This window comes from Zingiber officinale, chromosome 8B (genome assembly GCF_018446385.1).
Source record: "Zingiber officinale cultivar Zhangliang chromosome 8B, Zo_v1.1, whole genome shotgun sequence".
Classification (NCBI taxonomy): domain Eukaryota; kingdom Viridiplantae; phylum Streptophyta; class Magnoliopsida; order Zingiberales; family Zingiberaceae; genus Zingiber; species Zingiber officinale.
This window is the reverse complement of record NC_056001.1, coordinates 36017940-36041587: the sequence shown is the minus strand read 5'-3', so window position 1 is coordinate 36041587 and position 23648 is coordinate 36017940. Positions and strand designations below refer to the sequence as shown.

Genomic DNA, 23648 nt, shown 5'->3' with positions numbered 1-23648 from the left:
TATTGATGAAATTAAGTTGTGTGTTGGCGAACACGGGATGCTTAATTTCATCGGAGACCAAAACCAATTCCTCCTCTCGGTCCCTATCGTAGCCTCTAGTATATAGAGATTTATACCCACCGAATACCCACCTTCTTACCCATCTAATGGGGCCGCCAAGCTAGCTTGGAACCCAAGCTAGGGCCGGCCAAGATCAAGTGGATGAGTCATGTAGGTGGCCAAAGCTTGGGTCCCAAGCTTAGGTGGCCGGCCACTAGAATATTAAAAGGATTTTTATTAAAATTATTTCTTATGTGGATATCATGATTTTAAAAGAGAGTTTAAAAATTAAAAATTTCCTTTTATAGTTTTCTACAAAAGATTAAGAGAAGAGATTAATCTTTTTCCTTATTTGTAGTTTCAAAGGATGGTTTTAATTTTTGGTAAAAATTTTCCTTATTTGTAAATCATCTACATGTTTAAAAGAGAGTTTAAAATTTGAAATCTTTCTTTATTTGTTGATTAAAGGAGGATTTTAAATTTTAAGAAAACTTTTCTTTTTAACCATGTTCATGATTTAAAAAAAGTTTAAAAATTAATAATTCTGTTTTATTAGTTTCTACAAAAGATTGAGAAAAGATTTGATATCTTTCCTTATTTGTAGATTAAAAGAGATTTTATTTTTTAGAGATAACTTTCTTTTTATCCACATATTTAAAAGAAATATTTTAATTTATTAAATTTCCTTTTTATAAACCAATCATGAAGGGATTAAATTATTGGAGAAATTTTATAAATTTCTGGAGACAAATTAGGAAGTTTTAATTAATTAAAACTCTTCTTGTTTGTAACTTTAGTGTGGGCCATGTAAATTGAGAAAAGGAAAATTGTTTTTAATTAAATAAATTTTTCCTTTTCATGGCAAAAGAATTAAGGAAGTTTTTAATTAAATTTCCTTATTTGCCAAGACCAAGGATTATAAAAGAGGGAGTAGAGAAGGCTTCATGGTGTACAACCTCTATTATTTCTCTCCCTCTTTTCCTTGGTGTTGTGGCCGGCCAACCTCTCTTCCTCTCTTCCTCTTGGTGGTGGCCGAACCTTCTCTATTTGCTTGGAGCTCTTGTGGTGGCCGGATACTACTTGGAGAAGAAGAAGAAGAAGGAGAGAAAGCTTGTATCCCTTGGAGCTTGGTTGGTGGAAAAGGATCTTCATCTTTTGGAAGCTTTGTGCTTGGCCGAAACTTGAAGAAAGGAGAAGAAGGTGCTTTGGTAGATTCTCATCTCGGAAGATCGTTGCCCACACAACGTCCGAGGTTAGAAGAGGAATACGGTAGAAGATCAAGAGGTCTTTCTAAAAGGTATAACTAGTATTTTTTCTTTCCGCATCATACTAGTTATTTTTGGAAATAATACCAAATACAAGAGGCTTACGATTCTAGTATTTCGAATATGTTTTTCGAAGTTGTGTTCTTTTGTTTTATTTTTCCTTGCAATTTGATTGTTCTTTTCGGTTAACCTAAAGTTATTTTAGGAAATTAAATATTAGATTTCTATAAAAGGTTTTGTCTAGTCGGTGGTGGTTGCTCCCATATCCAAGAAGGCCATGTGCCTCGCCACGTCAGTACTGGGAACCAATTATGGAAATTAATATTTAATGAAATTAATAACTTAAGGTGATTTGGGTCGAACGTGTTAAGTTCCGCAGGAGATCCAAGTCAAAACCTAAAAGAACAAATAGATTAAGTTTTGGATCAAACGTGTTAAGTTCCGTAGGCGATCCAAAATTTAATTTAAAAGAACACATGGTAGCTAGGAAAAGGTTCAGACCTTTGTACAAAATTTTTGTACAGTGGAATCTCTAGGCTTTCCGAGTAGCAACCAACATAAATTGCACTGAATACTAAATAATATGTTTATTTATGTTAAATCATGACAAATAAGAACATCATAGCTAAACTCAATAATAGAGAGAAATTATATAAGGATAACTACAAAATCTGGCAACTCAAAATACAATATGTTCTTGAGGAAAAAGAAGTTCTTGAGGTTATAAAATAAGTTATGGAAGAACCTGTAGATCCCACTATATAGAACAGACGAGATCTTAATGCCTATAAGGCATGGAAGAAGAAGGACTCCGCTGCTAAGGGAATATTGATTAGTTCAATGGTTAATGACCTAGTTTTTGAGTATGAGTTGTATTACGACTCATGCAGTCTAGATAGCCCTTAAGAAGAAATACAGTGGAGTAAGTCTGAGCAAGCTTCGGCAGCTGACGATTAAGTTTGACAGCTACAAGGAGCGTCCGAATCTTATAATGGTTCAACACCTCAGGGAGATGTTAAACATGATTCGAGAGCTTAAAACTGCTAGTCATGAGTTAACCGATGAATAACAAGTTCAAGCAGTTATTCTTTCCCTTCCAGATTCTTGAGAGAGTATAAAGCTGACCCTAACTCATAGTGAGAGTATTAAGACTTTCATTGACATCTCATGCCATATAGAATTGAAGGCGGAGAGAGTTGAATCCGCAAGGATTTCAGGACTAACTTATGTGGCTATTGGTTCTGTTAGATCATCTGAATCCAAGGAAAAGAAATGGTTCAAGAAAGGGAAGGGAAAGAAGAAAGAAGTTTCTACTGTGGGATAAGACCCGATCAAGAAGAAAGGAAAGAAGACCAGATTGAGACAATGCAAGTATGTCTTCTTTTCTTGAGCATTTTGTTGCTACTCCAGTGTTGTTAGTTGATTCTTATCCTTTGTGAATTATAGATTCGGGAGCAACCAACTATGTAGTTCTGGAGTGAGTTACATTTGTAGTGTACCGATGGATCTATGTAGGAATTAATGCAAGAGTTGAAGTTAAAAGAGTCAACACTTGCAAACTCAACCTCTGTGGTGGTAGTGTTTTGTTTCTACATGATGTCCTGTATGCTCCTGAAATTTGACGGAATCTTGTTTCCGTTATAGGTCTTCTTGATTTAGGGTATTGTATTAATTTTTATAGCCGGAGAGTTGAACTTAAGATTTGACTCATTGTCAATCGGATATGGTTTTTTATCAAATGGTTTTATGGTTCTTGATGTAGAATCAGATATCAATTGTGATATTGAGGGTTGTTTTTCAAACATTGCTCTAACTAGTGATGCAGATATAACTAATGAGGTTTGACATGCTAGATTACAGGACAAGAACGTATGAATCGGTTAGCTAGAGAGGGTCTATTGGACACTCGGGCTAAGATTCACTTGTCTATATGTGAGCATTGATGGAAAAGCAACTTGAAAATCATTTGGGAAGGCTATAAGCACTGAATCATCATTGCAATTAATTCATTCAGATATCTATAGTCAAATGAATGTGAAGGCTAGACATGGAACTTCCTATTACATTACATTTATTGATGATTTATCTCATTTTGGTCATGTGTATTTGATTTCTCATAAGTCTGAAGCATTAGATTGCTTCATTCGTTAAATGAACGAAGTTGAGAATCAAACGAAATGTAATGTTAAGACTTTACGCACTGATCGTGGAGGAAAATATTTGTCTGATATATTCAAGACAATATGTAATGATAGAGGGATTATTAGACAGCTTACAATCCCAGGAACTCCACAGCAAAATAAGGTTGCTGAAAGAAGAAATAGAATTCTTCTAGATATGGTTAGGTCTATAATGGCGCAGAATAATTTGCTGAGATGTATTATTAGTTACGACATATATATTTAACAAAGTGCTTTCAAAGTTAGTTCCATCTACCCCATATGAACGTTTTAGGGCAGAAAATTGGATTTAAGTAATCTGAGACCCTGGGGGGCAGCTGCTTATGTTCATGATAGTTCTCACAAGTATAGAAACTGGGACTTAGGGATAAGAAATGTTTCTTTATTAGATATCATGAGACCTCCAAAGGTTATGTTTTCATAGGTGAGCAATTAGATGGAACCATCTCCGAAATAAATTTGAGAGATGTAATTTTTCTCGAAACAAAGTTCCAAATCAGAGGTAATGTTGATAAAAGTGTTCCTCTTTGAGGGGATGAGATATTATCAACAAAAGAGGTGTCGAAAGAGAGGCCTAAGTCTTGTCAACCCAGTATGAATGATTTGTCAAGTCATAAGTTGACTTCTGAACAATCCAACTTATGAAGAAATGATTTGATATTGAGAATAAGGCATTAATAACACTCTCAGTTGACACAATGAACCTCGAACGGTAGAAGAAGCATTAAGATGCTCCGTTAGAGAAAAAAAGGGGGGTAAGTTGCAATGGATGAGGAAATGGATTCAATGAGAAAGAATCAAGTTTGAGATTTGGTCGATCTTCCTCTAGGTCGAAGGGCTATTGGGAATAAGTTGATTCTCAAAATCAAGAGGAAAGCGAATGGATCGATTAATCGATACAAAGTTCTACTAGTTGTAAAAGGATATATCCAAATGGAGGGTATTATTTTTGAAGAGAAGCTAAGTACATCTTAGGAGTGAAGATCATGTAAGATCGATAAAAAAAAATGGCTTTTAAGTTTGTCTCAAGAGGCTTATATCACTATGATGCTACAACACTTAATTGCAACATTGTATCTCAAGACTCCTGAAGAAATAGTCGAAATGAAAAAAAAATCATATGTCAGTGCTATTGATAATTTGATGTGCACTATGTTATGTACTTATCCTGATATAAGTTATGATGTTGACTTAGTTAGTCATTTCCAGTTAAACCCAAGACCAAGATACTGGAAAGTGGTGAAGAGGATATTAAAATATCTCAAAAGGACAACATATTATGTGTCTGTTTTCAAGGATCTAATATGAGCCTGAGTGGCTACACAGATGCAGATTGAACAGGAGACCTTAATGACATAAAATTCATATCTAGCTATACCTTCTTGCTAAATGGTGGTGTCATCTCATGGAATAGCAAGAAGCAGGTTTATGTAGCCGTGTTGACAATGGAAGCTGTGTGTCTTAGCTTGTGTAGCCTTGTCGACAACAGAAGCTATATGGCTAGACTTGTGTAGCCTTGTCGACAATAAAAGCTGTGTGGCTTGCGCATCAGTTGTGCAATAACCTGTCTGGTTGAAAAGGTTCCTGAAGCATTTGAATATTGCTGAGAACAATGAGAGTCCTATTACAGTGTATTGTAACGATTAAGCTGAGGATCCCAAATATCACAACAAAGGCAAACATATAGAATTAAGCATAATTTTGTAAGGGATATTATGGACAAGAAAATGATAATTCTTGAGTATATCCCTACACGTACTATATTTGCAGATTCTTTTACTAAGCTATTGACTAAAGAGTCATTTCAAAGAATGGGAAGTCTTTGTGACTTCGTAAAATGTAACACGTTGTAAAATGTCATGATATATTCAGTGTACAAATTGTTATATTTTGGATTAAAGTTTCGATGAGCATGTTGGCAGATTGAAATTGATCCACTCACATGGACAATCATCTCTATTTGTTAAGTATAAATAGAGGTATCATGGTTACTTATGGGACAACTTATGTAGCTGTGAATAGAGATATACCTATAAGTTAAGGTCGCTTTGATAATTATATCAAAATGAGATCATTTATGTAATGACCGGAGTAAATGTACCTACCATTTACTGAATCTATTTAAAGGTCAGATTGGAATTCATATGTTAAATTCAGGATTAGACATTAGGTATGTCTAGATCGAAATATGTACAATGTTAAAATTTGAGAAAAATATGCACTTTTTTTAGTAAAGAGAATAACATCGTAGCATGTGATTCATACCACATGTGCTATGACGACAAGAAGGGTAGTAGGAGAATGGATCCCTGCTTCTCTACTATGTGAGACCTTGAGATTATAAGTTAATCTCAATTTTACCCTCAATGACTATTTAGCTGTCTACTTGAAGTTATAATCAGTGTCTGCTACTTTAGCATGTTCCTATTAACTATGGATGATTCAGTCTATGGAGCATAACTAGGAAAACGACTTATTAAAATGAATAGATTCTAGCTAAAAAGAAAGATTAAATAAATTTACATCTTTTGATGTTATTCACTGGCCAATCCATTTTTGTTATGTATAGAAATGATTGTGAATATTGAATATGGAACATGCTCTTGACATAATAGTCATTATGAGAGATTAGAGATGTATATATTGATGTAAATGAAGATTATTTAATCTGGGTAAATAGCAAGACATAGATATCTCCTAGATAATGGTTGTGTACCACTAGGAGATTGGATATTTCCTGGGTAACGGATATGTTCTGCCAGGAGAGAGGCTATGTGTCATAATGAGTGTCTCTAATTCATTTAGAAGAGCGGCTAAGTAAATTGTAACAACTTTGTTAGCATTGATCACTCAAAGAGTAGCTATGTAAGGTGTAACAATCTTCTTAGCAATAATTACTCAGTGTGCTTGCTGTTGTTAGAATGTATACTAAAAGCCTAGCTTTTGGTATAAACATTTATCTAGAAATAAAAATCACATTGGTCAAATGTCTATATTTATGATAAATGTCGTTGTTCAATTAATATTGTAGATAACATGGTGTGTGGTGTCACACACAGAAGATCATGTTATCAGTACCTTATAAATTATAAACAGTAGCTCACGACCAAGATGGAAAGGAACAAACCATTGGAAGGTCGTAGTGTAATTATGTATTAGTTTATCTTAACTATATAATTACACTAGTACACTTAAAGTGTATTGAGTAGGATCATTAGAGGTCGTTTCTTTTATACTGACTTTATAAAGGAACAAAGATCACCTCAGTTATTATGGAAGTGTGTGCTCTTAATCCCAATATAATAACAAGCACATATATTTGATATTTATTTCTTTAATTTATCAATGGGTGAGATTTAGTTCGATAAATCAATAAGCCCGATAAGTTGGGAAATGATATCACTTATAGTGTGTGTTGTTGATTATAGAAGGAAACTGTGTCCTAGTAATCTAGGTTGAGAATGTCCCCAAGAGGAGCTCATAAGGATTGTCATGTTAAACCCTGCAGGTGGACTTAGTCCGACATGACGATGAGGTTGAGTGGTACTACTCTTGGACTAAGATATTAATTAAATGAGTTGTCAGTAACTCACTTAATTAGTGGTCATTCGACATCTTAAACACAGGGAGACTAACACACTCATAATAAGAAGGAGCCCAAAAATGTAATTTGGGATTGGTGCGGTAGTTCAATAATAATTCTTTAGTGGAATGAATTATTATTGATGAAGTTAAGTTGTGTGTTCGGGGCGAACACAGGATGCTTAATTTCATTGGGAGACCAAAACCAATTCCTCCTCTCGGTCCCTATCGTAGCCTCTTGTATATAGAGATTTATACCCACCACATACCCACCTTCTTACCCATCCTATAGGGGTCGGCCAAGCTAGCTTGGAGACCAAGCTAGGGCCGGCCATGGTTTGGTTCATGGGTGAATTCATGTGGCCGTCCCTAGCTTGAACTCAAGCTTAGGTGACCGGCCCTATTAAAATAAAAAGGAATTTTAATTTTAAAATTTTTTTCTTATGTGGATAACATGATTTAAAAGAGAGTTTAAAATTTTAAATATTTCCTTTTATAAGATTCTACAAAAGATTAAGAGAAGAGCTAAATCTCTTTCCTTATTTGTAGATTAAAAAGCTGATTTTAATTTTGGTAAAAACTTTCCTATTAATCATGTTTATTATTTAAAAGAAAGTTTAAAAATTAAAAATTCTCTTTTATTAGTTTCTACAAAAGATTAAGAAAAGATTTAATATCTTTCCTTATTTGTAGATTAAAAGAGATTTTAATTTTTAGAGATAACTTTATTTTTATCCACATGTTAAAAGAAAGATTTTAATTTATAAAATTTCCTTTTTATTAACCAATCACGAAGGGAAAAATTATTGGAGAATTTTTTATAAATTTCCGGAAGCAAATAAGGAAGTTTTAATTTGTGTTTAAAATTTTATTTGCTTGGAAATTTTATGGTGTGGCCGGCCATTGTAAGTTGAAAAGAAAAATTGTTTTTAATTAAATAAATTTTCCTTTTCAATGGCAAAAGAATTAAGGAAGTTTTTATTAAATTTTCCTTATTTGCCAAGACCAAGAATTATAAAAGAGGGGGTAGAGAAGGCTTCATAGCGAACAACTCTATTATATTTTCTCCCTCTTTTTCTTCCTTGGTGTGGCCGGCCATCCTCTCCTCCACTCTTCTCTTTGATGGCCGAACCTCATCCTTCTTGTGGAGATTCATATGGTGGTCGGATCAAGTTTAGAGAAGAAGAAGAAGGAGAGAAAGAAAGTTTTGTTTCTAGCATCCCTTGGAGCATGGTGGTGGTGGCCGAACCTCTTCATCCTTGGAGAAGTTTTGATGGCCGAAACTTGTAAGGAAGAAGAAGGTGCTTGGTGGTTCTCATCTCGGAAGATCGTTACCCACACAACGTTCGAGGTTATAAGAGGAATACGGTAGAAGATCAAGAGGTTTTTCTAAAAGGTATAACTAGTATTTTTCCTTTCCGCATCATACTAGTTATTTTTGGAAATAATACCAAATACAAGAGGCATGCGATTCTAGTATTTCGAATTTGTTTTCGAGGTTGTGTTCTTTTGTTTTTTTTCTTTTCCTTGTGATTTGATTATTCTTTTTGGTAGACCTAAAGTTATTTAAGGAAATTAAATATTAACTTTCCTTAAAAGGCTTTGTCTAGTCGGTGGTGGTTGTTCCCATATCCAAGAAGGTCATGTGCCTCGCCACGTCAGTACTGGAAGCCAATTTTAGAAATTAATATTTAATGAAATTAATAACCTAGGTGATTTGGATCGAACGTGTTAAGTTCCGCAGGAGATCCGAGTCTAAACCTAAAAGAACAAATAGATTAAACTTTGGATCAAACGTGTTAAGTTCCGCAGGCGATCCAAATTTAATTTAAAAGAACACATGGTAGCTAAGAAAAGGTTCAGACCTTTGTACAAAATTTTTGTACAGTGGAACCATTAGGTTTTCCGAGTAGCAACCAACAGCTGTCGCACGAGCCATTTTCCCTAATGTATGGAATGGATGTTCTTATTTGGTCTTTGTGACTAACTAGTTTTTATTTGGTCTTTGTGACTTGATTATAATGTTGGTGCAGTAAGCATCCGACGATCGAACCTCAGTTTTGATAATGGCAAAGGGATTCAAAGTTAAGACTCCTTGTTATCTAACGTGGTTAAATAAGGTTTCAGGAAAGTCCTAACTGCGGTTAGGCAAGGGAAAATCCTAAGGGTTTAGGGGGTGGTAACCCTAGGTGAAGGAAAATCCTAAGGGGGGTTAACCTTAGGTCATAGGGGGCGGTAACCCTAGGTGAAGGAAAATCCTAAGGGGGGTTAACCTTAGGTCCTAGGGGGCGGTAACCCTAGGTGAAGGAAAATCCTAAGGGGGGTAACCTTAGGTCCTAGGGGGCAGTAACCCTAGGTGGAGGAAAACCCTAAGGGGCGGCAACCTTAGGTCCTAGGGGGCGGTAACCCTAGGTGGAGGAAAACCCTAAGGGGCGGCAACCTTAGGTCCTAGGGGGCGGTAACCCTAGGTGGAGGAAAACCCTAAGGGGCGGCAACCTTAGGTCCTAGGGGGTGGTAACCCTAGGTGGAGAAAAACCCTAGGGGGCGGTAACCCTAGGTCGTAGGGGGTGGTAACCCTAGGCGGAAAGTCCAGTCAGTCTGGAGGACCGGACTGGCAACAGGTATATCTCCTGAGTGGAGTAGGTGAGGACGCGTTCCCCGTAGAGGGAACAGTAGGCGTCGGGTCGACCTAGGGTTTCCGGTAGGAAACCCGAAGTCCGGAGACTATCAATATCACTTCTATTATGCGTAATGTGCTAACTTTGTGCTGCAGGGTATATTTTGGATTAATGTATCTTGCAGGGACCAAAGTGCAAAGGTTAACCTCGGATGAACAGTGTCCGAGGCGCCTCCATGGAGCTTGGAGGCGCCTCGGGTGCAAAAGCTGACCTGGCTGCAAAGCTTCAATGGAGGCGCCTTGAAGGGGGTTTAAGGCGCCTTGGAAGGCGCCTTGAGCAGGGTTTGAGGCGCCTTAAGCAGATAAAGTTCGACCAGATCAAGTTTGATCCGTGCGGAAGAATCGGCAGCATGGAGGCGCCTTGAACACCCTTTATAAGGGGGTTTCGACCAGCACTTCAAAATATCAAGTCTTAAGTGATTCAAGTGCTACGTGCTGCTCCAAACGACGTTCCGAAGTGCTGCTACTTGTGCCCGAAGACCAGGAGCTCCGAATCTTCATTTCTTTGTCGTTGGTATAATTATTTACTGTCGTTTATTGTACTTCAACTTGTAATCCTTTATCGAGCTTATAGTTGTTGCCCACCGGAAGCGATCAAGGATCGCGGGCCTTCGAGTAGGAGTCACCTTAGGCTCCGAACGAAGTAAACGACCGTGTCTCTGTGTTTGTGTTTATTTACATTTTTCGCTGCGTATTTTACTCCGATAGTTTTACGAATCGAACGAAATAGCCACGAGCGCTATTCCCCCCCCCCCCCCCCCTCTAGCGCGGTCTCGATCCAACATATAATATAGTTTATGTGACTTATATGGTCTTTGTGACCAGTTAACTTTTAAGGATTGACTTGGACGAGTGGAGATGTTGGTGTTAAGAAGGTGAAAGGGTGCCTCTTCCCCTTCACCTTCCAACCCTTTTTCATTCCTCCATTAATGGAGGTAAAGGAAGATAAAGAGTCATCTTTCTCTATAAAAAAGTGTCCAAGGCAATATGTGCAATGAGGAAAAGAGAGCAAGAGGGGTGCATGCATCAAGAAAGGTTGTTGCATTGTGTACGTAGATGGGACCGAAGTACATCAGAAGTACTGTCAGAATTCTATTGAAACTATGTTTCCTGCATAGAAGAAAAACATCCGAGGCATGAGATTTATTTTGTGAATCATGAAGAACTTTCTGATTCGTTCGTGATCGTTCTTCCGACGACAAGTGGTTCGTGATCGTTTTTCCGACAACAAAGGAAGATCAAGATCTACTACGGGAGATCACTGTGAGTTTTACAAATTTTATATTTCTATATTTGTCATACTTTAGAATTATCAACAACTCTAACTATTGAAGATGTTTCAATAATTTTTTATAATATTGATGTGACATATTAGAATCATACAAAGACCTCATTTAGAACTCTAACATTTACAAATGCTCTAAGTTAAGAATTAATCTTTTAATTATTTGAACACTAATATGACATTTTCCAACACTAGAACTGTTAATTTGAGTTGGGCTCGTCAGGTTGACTCGTCCCACTAAATAAATTAAATGGATTGGGTTAAACTTTTATCAATTCATTTAAAAGTGGGTCCATGTGGGTCAACCCGCCTAGGCCTGTGACCCTAGAGGGTTGGTCGCGGGTTGAGGAAAATTTTTTTCCCCAAAACTTAAAATTAAAATGAAAAATTCAAAAACTTTGAAGATGATATTTTAACTTGAATTGGATCAGACTCCACCAACTTCTATACTCATATCATGTACTTAAATAAAATAAAGAATAATTGTGAAAGAATGAAAAGCAAACGCTTTGAAAGATAGACTATCTTTGGATATGAAGATACTTAACATCATCACATCTGCATGCTAAATCATGGGTTTGACCCGATTAATTCGTAACCAAATTTAAAATTTTTAATTTTTTATATATAGTTTTAATTTTTTTTTATGGCCCGTGTGTTGGGCGATTATTGGTGCAATCGTTCCCCCGGTAAAGGTTGACCAGTTTGATTAAACTTGAGTGGATTCAAACTTCAGTTTCGATGTTTGGACAATATATTGTTAGACAATATGTGAGAAAGATCAAGTAGGTCAAGGATGACCGATACTTGACTGATAAAGTCCTAACTGGAGGTTAGGCAAAACAAGTCCTAACTCAAGGGTTAGGCAAAGGGAAAGTATAAGTGAGTCAAGAAGGAAAGTCTAAGTGGGTCAAGGAGGGTTGCACGTCAGCAAGTAAAGTCCTAATTGCGATTAGATAAAGAAAAGTCCAAGTGGGTCAAGGAGGACTACATACACGTTGGCAAGGAAAGTCCAAGTGGGTCACGGAGGACCACATGTTGGCAAGGCAAGTCTTAACTATAGTTAGGCAAGGAAAGTCCTAACTATAGTTAGGCAAGCAAAGTCCAAGTGGACCAAGGAGGATCACACGTTGACAAAGGAAAGCCCTAATTATGGTTAGACAAAGGAAAGTCCAAGTGGGTTAAGGAGGACCAAATGTTGGCAAGGAAAGTCCAAGTGGGTTAAGGAAGACCGCAATTGGTAAGGAAATTCCTAAATACGGTTAGGCAAGCAAATTCCAAGTGGATCAAGGAAGATTGCACATTAGCAAAAGAAAACTAGGACGTTCCTTGCCAATGTGCGGTAAGGATTTTAGGTATATGCCTAAAAATAAAAATGTCCAAGGAAATCAAGAAAAATCTAAATTTAAGGATTTAAGGAAAGAAAATCAAGTCTTGAGGTCAAGACTTGATAAATTAGAAAAGATCCTTAAAAGAATGAAAAATGTCTTTAAGGGGTCAAATGAACAAGATCGAAGGGTAGATAGGGAAGATTCATTTAATGGCAAGAGAAGTTTGGGTTACAAACTAAAAGTCAAAGAAAATGTGTCATCATACCATAGAGTTCCATATAGTTATAGAACTAACCCTAGGCCTAAGAGTCAAGTTAAGGTAACAAAGAAAGTTATCCCTAGAAGTAATATTGAAAAAATTAGTGTGGCTAAGGCTTCTAAGAAGCCTAAGAAAGTCATTAAGAAGGTCATAAGGAAAATTTGTAGGTGCAATCATGCCCTAAGGAAGAAATTTTGATGATTGATGATTATGTAAGTTTAGGCTAATATATTAGATTTAATATGAGTTCGAGTTTGCAGGATCAAGAAGGTTGAGGACCAAATTCCTAGCAAGAGAAGCCCTTACAGGTCGGAAGACCGGATGAAAGGCAAGAGAAGTCCAAGGAGGTCAGAGGACCAGATCTTTGGCACAAGAAAAGCCCTTACAGGTCAGAAGACTGGATTTAAGGAAAAAGAAGTCTAAGGAGGTCGAGAACAAGATTTTTAGCGGGGCAATTGATAATCAGCACAAGCAAAGCGTGTTAATCGATTAAAAAAAACACTTAATCGATTAAGAGGGTATTAAGTGATTGGGTCAATCGCTTAATAAACCTTCTTTTTAAAACAGAAAGTTTCCTAATCGATTATCGTAATCGATTAGGGACTTTTTGCTTCAAACAGAATGCTTCTGTTCGAAGCTTAAGTGATTAGCCCAGCCGCTTACGAGACATTTTACTCAAAATAGAATAATCCCTAATTGACTGATTTAGTCAATTGCCCTAATCTTAATTGATTAAGGTAGGCGATTTGGAGGGGGCACGTAAATGAATTACGAGACACGTACCAAATTGACTATTCTAATCGATTAACATTGGATAATCGATTAAGATCACTTCTTAATCGATTAAGACTCACAAAATGATAAGAAAAATGGTTCTTTCTCAAAGGGTTTAAGAACGCTCGCGGAGCTTATTTTGTAGAGACTATTCCAGTGTGATCAATTTTTCTTCATTGCTCACCAGTGCTCATTGCTCACCAGTACTCAAGCTCAAGCTCTCACAAGTGCTACAATCTCAAACCACTCAAAGAAGAAGAAGGTGTACTCAAAACCCTAATCTCTTGTCTTCTTCTTCCTTGTGTGGTGTTTTGTTGAGGGGAAGATTTGTAGATTATTGTGTAAGGTTTCTCCACCTTCGGTGTTGATCCGAGAAGGAGAAGTTTCATAGTACAAAGTGTGACCATAGTGTGGACCCTTGGATTAGTCACCTCAAGGAGGTGGATACCAAGTAAATACAAGGAGTTAGCATTCCCTTCAAATTTTCACTGCGCAACATTAAGTTAACTAAGAAATTGAAGTGAGTCATTCACCCCCCCCCCCCCTAGCTGAACTGGTCCTAACAAGTTGTATTAGAGCAAGATTGGCTTTTGAGGATTCACCTCCAAGGAAGCGCAAGTTTAGAGCTACAAGATGTCATTGAAAGAGGGACACAACACTTCACTACCACCATTCTATAAAGGAAACAACTTTGCTTACTGGAAGAATCGTATGGAGCACTATCTCATGACCTAAATTGACATGTGGTTCTCAATCACGGAGGGATTCATGACGCCAACCTAGGATGGAAAAGTGCTTAAATCATCAAAATGGACTGTTGAACAAAAGATGAAGGCTCAAGCAAATGCTAAGGCGATCGTGACTCTTCAATGTAGGTTGAGCTCAGAGCAACTCAACAAGGTTGGGCCCTTCAAGAGTGCTAAGGATTTGTGGGATAAGCTCATTGAACTAAATGAAGACACCAAGGATTCAAGAATTATAAAGATAGATCTCCTAATAAATCAACTTCAGAATTTCACAATGAAGGATGGAGAAATGGTAAGTTCACTACATGGGAGATTCAAGGAACTCCTAAACAATCTCCATTCAATTGAAGAAAGTGTGGAGAACCAAGGTCTCATAAGGTATGCACTAAAATCCTTCCCTAGAAACTCATTATGGTTATCCATAGTGGATGCCTATAAAGTTTCAAGAGACTTGTCAATAGTAAAGTTAGATGAATTATTTTGTGAACTTAAATTGCATAAACAAGTTAAGACAAGCCATAAAGAGAAAGGTATAACATTGGTTGCAAGTGAAAAGAGCAAGAAGAAGCACAAAGAGAAGAAGGAGAAGGAGGAGTTATCTTCAGAATCTAAGCAAGATAGTGATATTGATAGTGATGAAGAGCTATCATCAAGTGAAATGATGAATTTTGTTCGAAGAATGATGAGACGCTTAAGGAAGTTTGACAAGAAGGACATCAAGAAGATCTTTAATGATGACAAAAGAAAAGGTAAATCTCTTGTAGATTCAAAGTCTAAAACTGATGTAATTTGTTATGAATGTAAGAAAAAAGGGCACTACAAAATAGAGTGTCCAAAATTAAAAAAGCAAGAAGAAAAGATTAAGAAGAAAAAGAAGACCTTAAAAGCCACATGGGATGAATCATCTTCAAGCTTATCAGAAGAAGATGAAAGGAAGAGGTCAAGGCACGTGATACTCATGGCCTTATGCCATGTGTAAGATAGCGAAGGTGAAGATAATCATGGGGAGAATGAGGAATCTTCAAGTGAGTCATCATCTGGTGATGACGAAATAATTTCTCCCAAGCTTGATAAAATGTATGCTACCATTGCATGTTTAACTAATGCTCTAGCAAAATCAAAAGATAATATTAGAATGTTACAAAATGAATTGACATCATTTAAGAATGAAATTGTACCATGTAAAATTTGTATGCGTCATAAAAATGACATAATTGAATTTGATGACCTTAAGAATGAGAATGCATCTTTAAAATGGTAGGTTAATGATCTTAGAGGTTCTTTAGAAAAGTTTACTTCAAGTTCTAAATATTTGGACATGATTCTAGGAGCTCAAAGGGGTGTTTACAACAAAGCAAGTTTAGGGTTTAAATCACAACATAAAGAAATCAAATTCATGTTTTTAGTTAGTAGAAATCATACTTGAAAGGTTAAGATTGTGCAAGCTGTACCCAAGCAATTTGTTGTTGACGCTACTAGACCCAAAATTTGGGTACCAAGACATTTGATTTATCATGTTTGAACAGGCATGCGCCAAGGGGGAGCATCCGACAACATGGTTTATAGATAGTAGATGCTCTAGGCACATGATAGGAGATTCATTAAAATTCTCATCATTTAGACACAAAAGTAAATGTGTCATTTCTTTTGGTAATAATGGTGAATTAAAAGCCATAGAAATTGGAGATATTAGAATTTCTAAAAAATTTATAATAAAACATATTTTATTAGTGAAAGACATAACTTTTAATCTTCTAAGTGTTAGTCAACTATGTGATTCGGGATATAGAGTTGAGTTTACCTCATCTCAATATCTAATCAAGTATAGTGAACTAAACACCATTATGCTCAAAGACCATAGAAAAGAAAATATTTATCAAGTTGAATTATTTGGTACTACTAATGTGTTTGCTAAGTGTTTCATGTCTAAAAAAGAGGAGACTTGGTTTTGACACCAAAAACTTGCTCACACTAACATGAGGAATATCAAAAGCCTTTCAAAGAATGAGTTGGTGCAAGGATTGTTTTAAGTTAAAATTTCAAAAGGACAAAATGTGTGATGTATGTTAAATGGGTAAGCAAATCAAAGCTACCCATAAAAGTAAAAATGTTGCAAGTACTTCAAATGCATTGCAACTCATTCATATGGATTTGTTTGATAGTAATAGATATGTTTCTTTAAATGGTTGTAGGTATTACTTTGTAATTGTAGATGATTACACTAGATACACATGAGTATTTTTCTTGAAATATAAGGATCAAACTTTAGATTCCTTGATTGATTTTTGTAAAAGGGCATAAAATAAAAAGAATCACAAGATAAACAAAATAAGAAGTGATTATAGAGGTGAATTTGAAAATGATAGGTTCACAAGTTTTTACATGGGAAAAGGTTATAAACATGAATTTTCCACCCTTAGGACTCCTCAATAAAATGAAGTTATTGAGAGGAAAAATAGAGTTTTACAAGAGGCCGCTAGAATCATGTTAAATAAATATTCACTTCATAGTACCTATGAGCCAAAGAAATTAATACGGTTTATTATGTATAAAATCGAATATTAATACATAGATTTCTAGGAAAAATACCTTATAAGTTGTGGTTTGATAAACACCTACAATTAAACATCTTAGAGTATTTGGATGCAAGATTTACAATCTAAACACCAAAGATCAATTAAGAAAATTCTCCGCTAAGGCGGATGAGGATATTCTTGTAGGTTACTCAAGTCATAGCAAAATATATCGAATTTACAATAAAATATCTAAATTAGTTGAAAAATCATTAAATATTGTGTTTGAAGAAAATCCTCCATCAAATCCTACTAGAACAAATAATGAAGAATTATAATTTGAGTTAGAGAAATTAACATTAAATGAAGGTAATGATCAAGGGGGAGAAAACCAAGAGAGTGATAGTGAGAGAATTGAAACTTTACCACTTGAATCCAAAATTGCAACAAATCAAGAATTAAGATCTACTAGGATTCATGTAAATCATCCTTATATCAAGTAGTAGGAGATATCACATAAGGAGTAAGAACCCGATCTTATTTTAGAAATGAAGGAAGTCAAGTAGCCTTAATCTCTCAAATTGAACTAAAAACTATTGATGATGCATTGTTTGATCCGGATTAAATTTTAGCAATACAAGATGAATTATCTCAATTTGAGAGAAGTCAAGTTTGAGATTAATTATTGATACAAAATAGACATTTATGAATAAACTTGATGATAAGGGAGTAGTTGTAAGAAACAAAGTTAGATTGGATGCTAGAGACTTCAATCAAGTAAAAGGGTTGGATTATAATAAAATTTATGTACCCGCAGCTATATTAGAGTCTATTAGGATGATGTCGGCATTTGCAGCTCATAAGAGATTTAAATTGTATCAAATGGACGTAGAATTAGTGTTTTTAAATGGCTTTATAAAGGAAGAGGTATATGTTAAACAACTACCGGATTTTAAAAATTTAAAATCTCCAAATTACGTATATAAGTTTAAAAAAGCCTTATATAAACTAAAACAAAACTGTTATTAACATTTTTAAATTTGATACCAAGCAATCTTGAAATAAATTTGACAACCGTTCATACCTCGGCCACTATGAGTTGGCCAGCCCCCTTAATTGACCCACCTAACCGGTCTATTCAATCCGAGCCATCTCGGTTTGGCCTCCCTTTTGTCTCTTCTTCCTTGACCTGGGTCTAGACTCTAGACCCCCAAAATTAAACCGACCAGGCGTGCGGTTCAAGCTTCTTCTCGTTATGATTCCGCTGCCAGCGAGAAAGTCTCCGTTTAATTCGGTTAATCAATTAGATAATTATCAGCTAATGACTTAATCATCATCTACTCAAGCAGAAAAATTAGTACTGGATATTACATTATCTTCCTGCATTACATGGACTAAATATATTAACATAATGGAAAATATTTTTAATATATTTATATATGACGAAATTAATTTCTAGCAAAATTTCGTCGTCCGAATTGATTAATTATCAGATATTATCGTAGGAATTATTGCTGGCCATTTCCGGGCTCTGAAGCCTGCGAAGTTTGAAGGAGGGGAGCTTGTACTTGTGGCTACTACCGCCGTCGGTTTGGGCCGAAGTGGGCTTCTCATTCAGCCTTATGAAGTTGTAGGATAATGAGCCCATTAAGGTTCCCAGAACAGGCCCAATAAAATAGACCCAAATCGAGTCGAACTTCTTGCTCGCCACGGCCGGTCCGAGCGTCCTCGCTGGGTTCATCGAACCACCTGAGATCGGCCTGCACAACTCGACTCCATCTTAAGTACCAACACGGTCTCAATTTTCAGAATTTTCTATCGTAATTTTTCCCCTCATTCTTAAACATATTTTCTGTAAAAATCAAAAGTGTCAAGGAGTTATTTGGCAAATGTTTTCTTTTTTTTTTCTTTTCCTTTTCAATCCTCTACTTTTGTGTTTTTTCTAAAAATAGTCTTAATTTTTGTGAAATTAATCTACGTATTCTAATTTTAATTACCCAGCTAAAATGGAGGTTATGCATACTGAAGAACCAACAGCTAAACCGGCCAACTCTCCTATCTGAAAAATAAGAAAACAAAATCCATTTATTAGAGAAAAAAAACAAAATATGTATATATATGGAAAAAAATTATATAACTCACAGCTTTTGTATCGGTTGCTACGGCCGAAGTCACAAACATCATACAAAACGTGACAACGATTTCAACCACCAAGGCCTTCGATGCCGCACCGGCCGGTGCCGTCGTTCCCAAATTCGTGATCGGATGCAACACCTCTAGGAGGACGAAGGACGCAATCAAAGCACCAAAGATTTGAGCGGCCATATAAAAGGGGACCTACGACAAATAAAACACACACAGTCATTTGAAACAAGATCCAAACAGACTAGTTGTGGCCCCAAGTAACGTTCCATGAGGTTGATATTGTTGAAAGCAAGTTGAGGAGACTTGTAATGGGTCCATTTGATTTGATTCTCATGAAGACAAATTAATTATACCTAATCCATCATGTAATTTTAGCGACATTTGACTCAACTAGATCGAATTTGGCCACAACTTTAACTCAAGAGTAGATTCACCTTGAGCTTGACAACAAGCTCAAATACATGTTAATATTTTAGCCCTTGTTTTTACAAGAAATTTATAGCTTATTTTCCATAATTTCGTATCATAAAAATGTATATTTTTAAAATTTATTTATTTTTTTAGAATTTAATTATCCAATTCTTTAAATCAATTAATATTGAAAGTGGCCCGTCGTACCTATAAAAATTTTATTTTTTTGTTCATAGAACCATAAATTATAGCTGGTATACACACAATAAAAAAATGTCTTACATGCTATAAGTTGGCAATTCACCTAGCTAGCACATGGAGCCATAAATATAATACTCCTCATGGACCACCCTTTTAAATGAGGCATTCAATTATTTGTTTGATACCCTTTCTAATATTCATATGAGAAATGATATTCATCTAGAATTTTCATCTAGAAAATTCATCTAGATAGACACATAAATGATGGGGCCCACAAAAAGTGAAATGGTGGGTCCCATCTTTATGTGTCTATCTAGATGAATTTTCTAGATGAAAATTCTAGATGAGTATCACAACTCTATTCATATATAGTTTTAATAGAAGAAATATATCGAAAATAATATAAAAAGAAAAAAGAAAAAAAAAAGTTACAGAGCGGTAAAGAAGATGAAGAGACTCTGAAGTAAGTTCATAAGAATGTAAGCATACTTGTATCCATGGGAAATGCCGGGAGACGGCGAAGGCCAAGGTGACGGCGGGGTTCATGTGAGCGCCGGAGATGTGGCCGACGGCATAGATCATGACCGTGACAATCAGTCCGCCGGCGACCGAGGCTCCGAGCTGGGAGACCAGGCTTGGGTTGCTCTTGCTCAGGGCAGCAGAACCACAGGTGACAAACACAAGTAAGAAAGTGGCAATCATCTCAGAAACCACCTGAAGTTGCCCCAATTTTAATTACTTGATCAAATTCTAACACTTCTACTGTTCCAATAGAATTGCCAAAGTAAATAATAATAAAAAAAATAATGATGATGAAAATGAGATTTCAATTTTGTTTTTTTTTTGTTGAAAAATTGAGGAGATGATTATCGAGAGGGGATAGACCTTTCTTGCGAGGAAGGGAGGGAGAAGATGGCCGGAGAGGGGAGAGGTGGAGGAGGTTTGCGAGGCGGCCACCGAAATGTCATGGATCTCATTAGGGTTGTGAGAAGCCATGTCCACTTGAAGATCTCTTCTTTGAGGAAGGCTCCACAAGGTGTGGTCTTCCTCTGTCTTTGTTGGGTGCTATTTATAGTGGGGAAGAGGATGCCACAACAAACAAAAGGCGATCGAGAGACTAGTATTTCTTTCATCGAGTATATTTAGTGTTGGGAGATTTATTTAGGGTCTATGTCATTAAAGATTCAAGTCTAATAAAATAATCTAATTTATGTTTAATTATGAACTTAATGTTGAATATAAGTTGTGACAAAAGATGAATACGCTCGCTCACAGTGCCCCTACCAATCCATCCCAAGGCCAACACGGAGGAGGTAAATCACGAGCGGTTATTAGCCTTTGGAATAGTGACTAGCACATAAGGGAGGTATTTACCTCGGTCTTACCAAGATTCGTACTAAACCATGTTAACTCGTGTGGGGGTGCAAATTTAAAGTCTGGATTTGTACTAAACCATGTTAACTCGTGTGCGGGCGCGACAAATGTCGGATCAGTTGGGACAAAATTCGCCCAAGTGGAACAATTAATGTTTTGCCACGTAAACTTTTTGCTGCTGTGTAACGGATGCATTAAATTTGAGATTAATGCGGAATCTAAACGTTCGAGTAATAATGAGTGAAACGGTAGTCGTTTCACTGCTCGCCTAGTAATGGTCATTAACACCGCTGGAGGTAGGGGTGAATCTGTTTCAAGGAAACTGCGACTCTTGTACTAAACCATGTTGACTCGTGTGTGGGCACGACGAATGTCGGACCAGTCGAGACAAAATTCGCCCAAGTGGAACAATTAATGTTTTGCAACGTATATAAACCTTTTGCTGTTGTGTAATGGATGCATTAAATTTGAGATTAATGCATAATCTAAATGTTGAGTAATAGTGAGTGAAACGGTAGTCATTTCACTACTCGCCTAGTAATGGTCATTAACACCGCTGGAGGTTGGGGTGAATCTGTTTCAAGGAAACTGCTACTCTTGTACTAAACCATGTTGACTCGTGTGCGGGACCGACAAATGTCGGACCAGTCGGGACAAAATTCGCCCAAGTGGAACAATTAATGTTTTGCAACGTAAACCTTTTGTTGTTGTGTAACGGATGCATTACATTTGAGATTAATGCATAATCTAAACGTTCGAGTAATAATGAGTGAAACGGTAGTCGTTTCACTACTCGCCTAGTAATGGTCATTGGTCATTAACACCGCTGGAGGTAGGGGTGAATCTGTTTCAAGGAAACTGCAACTCTTGTACTAAACCATGTTGACTTGTGTGCGGGCGCGACGAATGCCGGACCAGTCGGGACAAAATTCGCCTAAGTGGAACAATTAATGTTTTGCCACGTAAACCTTTTGTTGTTGTGTAACGGATGCATTAAATTTGAGATTAATGCATAATCTAAACGTTCGAGTAATAATGAGTGAAACGGTAGTCGTTTCACTGCTCGCCTAGTAATGATCATTAACACCGCCGGAGGTAGGGGCGAATCTGTTTCAAGAAAACTGCGACTCTCACAGACCTCGGTTAGCTCGCCCAGTCGGCCTCTCTGACCGATCAACCCCTTCGCCCGACCGGCTTCTCAGACTGCTGGTCGATCTCTTCATTCGCCCGATCCGCTTCTCTGACCGCTCAGTCGGTCTCTTCGTCCGCCCGATCAGTTTCTCTGAACGCTCGGCCTGTCTGTTCGCCCGACCGACATCAGCTCACTCGCCCTGCCTACCGCTTCGCTCTGCTTGTCTCGTCGCCCGATCGGCCTGTCTGTAAGCCCACTCGACCGACGCTATCTTGCCCGACCAAACTCTCTGACAGCCCGGCCTGTCTACCTGACTGATCAATTTGCCTCTCTCTCGGCCGATCTGCTCCGCCCGACCTGTCTACTTCGCCCGACCTACCTTTCTGTCTGCCCGGCTGGCCTATTGCTAGGCCTATCTACTTGCATGGTTGGCTCTCTGTCTCTCTGTTCGGACGACTACACTGCCCAGTCGACCTTATTGCCCGATCAACCTCTCCACTCGCTCGGCCTATCTGCGCTCGGTCAGTCGGCTTCGCCCGCCCGACCTGTCTACGCTTGGATTTTGCTACTCAGACTCGAAGTTCATCTGCACTCAGCTATTAGCAAAAACCAGCCCCTGCTGGCAGTCTGAGATTATCAGCTCAGGTTAACTCAACTGTAAGTTGAATTTAATTTAAGTATTTAAATTCAGCTAATATTCCATATATCTCCGACAACAGATTGTTTGTGTCCAACACTTAATTGATCTGAAGTTATAAATAGGGTTATGACCCGTAAGGTTAAGGTATTGAAACTTCTTTCATCTCATCCGAAAGAAGATATAATGAAAAATCTTGTTGTAAAAGTGCTTGTTTTTCTTATTATCTTTGGTTGATTCTAGCTATGACTCATTCAAATATCTCCATAATTATATGATATTATTCATTTTAATTTAAATCCTCATAATTTTATTTTTGAATTCTATCCAAAAGATTCTATATTAATAAAGATATCTTTTCATTATGAGTTTGTGATGATTTCTATATATTTTTAATATAAAATTTTATTTACAATCATTGCAACCCAACAAATACTCAATTTTATTTTTGAATTGTTTGAATCTGCTCAAATACTAATTTTTTTTTTAAATTGTTTGAATCTTTTAGCATGTACAATTCATTAGGGGTGTAAATTCGGGTGGTTCGGGTCGGGTCGGGTCGGGTCGGGTTGGGTCGGGTTGAGTTTTTTTTTTTAAAACCCAATCCGAACCCAAACCCGACCAACCCGATCAACCCGACCCCGACCCATATAACCTGAAAATCCGATTCAAAACGATTTTTTTGGGCTATTTTTCCTATAATTCTTCACTTTTATCTCAATACTCCATCATTATTATACAAACATGATATTAATATACATAAAAACATCTAAAATTTTAAAATAAAATTTGAATTAACCCCAAAAAAACCCACAAAATCTTATATTTAAGCCAACCTGGGTCAACCCGAACCCGACCCGACCCAACCCAACCCGAAAACTTTTTACTCTCCAACCCTCCAACCCGAACCCGACCCGAACCCGAAAATGTCCAACCCGAATCTGATTTTTTTCTGATCGACTCGTGTTAGATCGTCGGATCGGGTTCATTTTTGGCACCCCTATCATTTATTGTATTTTAGAAATCTTTCAATTAGGTTTATATGGCTGAACTTAAGGACAACGATATGATGGTTTTTTTTTTTTTTGTTAAGCGAG

At 36.9% G+C, this 23648-nt stretch overlaps 1 protein-coding gene across 2 annotated transcripts; it reads right to left on the bottom strand.

The window, feature by feature from the left end:
• Positions 1-17989: 17989 nt before the first annotated feature.
• LOC122014327 (aquaporin NIP2-1-like) lies at positions 17990-20509 on the bottom strand. Of its 2 annotated transcripts, none has more exons than XM_042570528.1 (5): positions 20294-20509; positions 19898-20122; positions 18794-18988; positions 18649-18710; positions 17990-18411 (listed from the first exon to the last, which is right to left on the bottom strand). In XM_042570528.1, exons 1-5 carry the CDS (start codon positions 20402-20404, stop codon positions 18141-18143), a joined length of 864 nt encoding a protein of 287 aa, XP_042426462.1. In that variant the 5' UTR covers positions 20405-20509; the 3' UTR covers positions 17990-18140. The 2 variants fall into 2 exon arrangements, with proteins under 2 accessions (XP_042426462.1, XP_042426463.1); XM_042570529.1 differs by having other exon boundaries at positions 19898-20170; positions 20294-20445.
• Positions 20510-23648: the final 3139 nt, after the last annotated feature.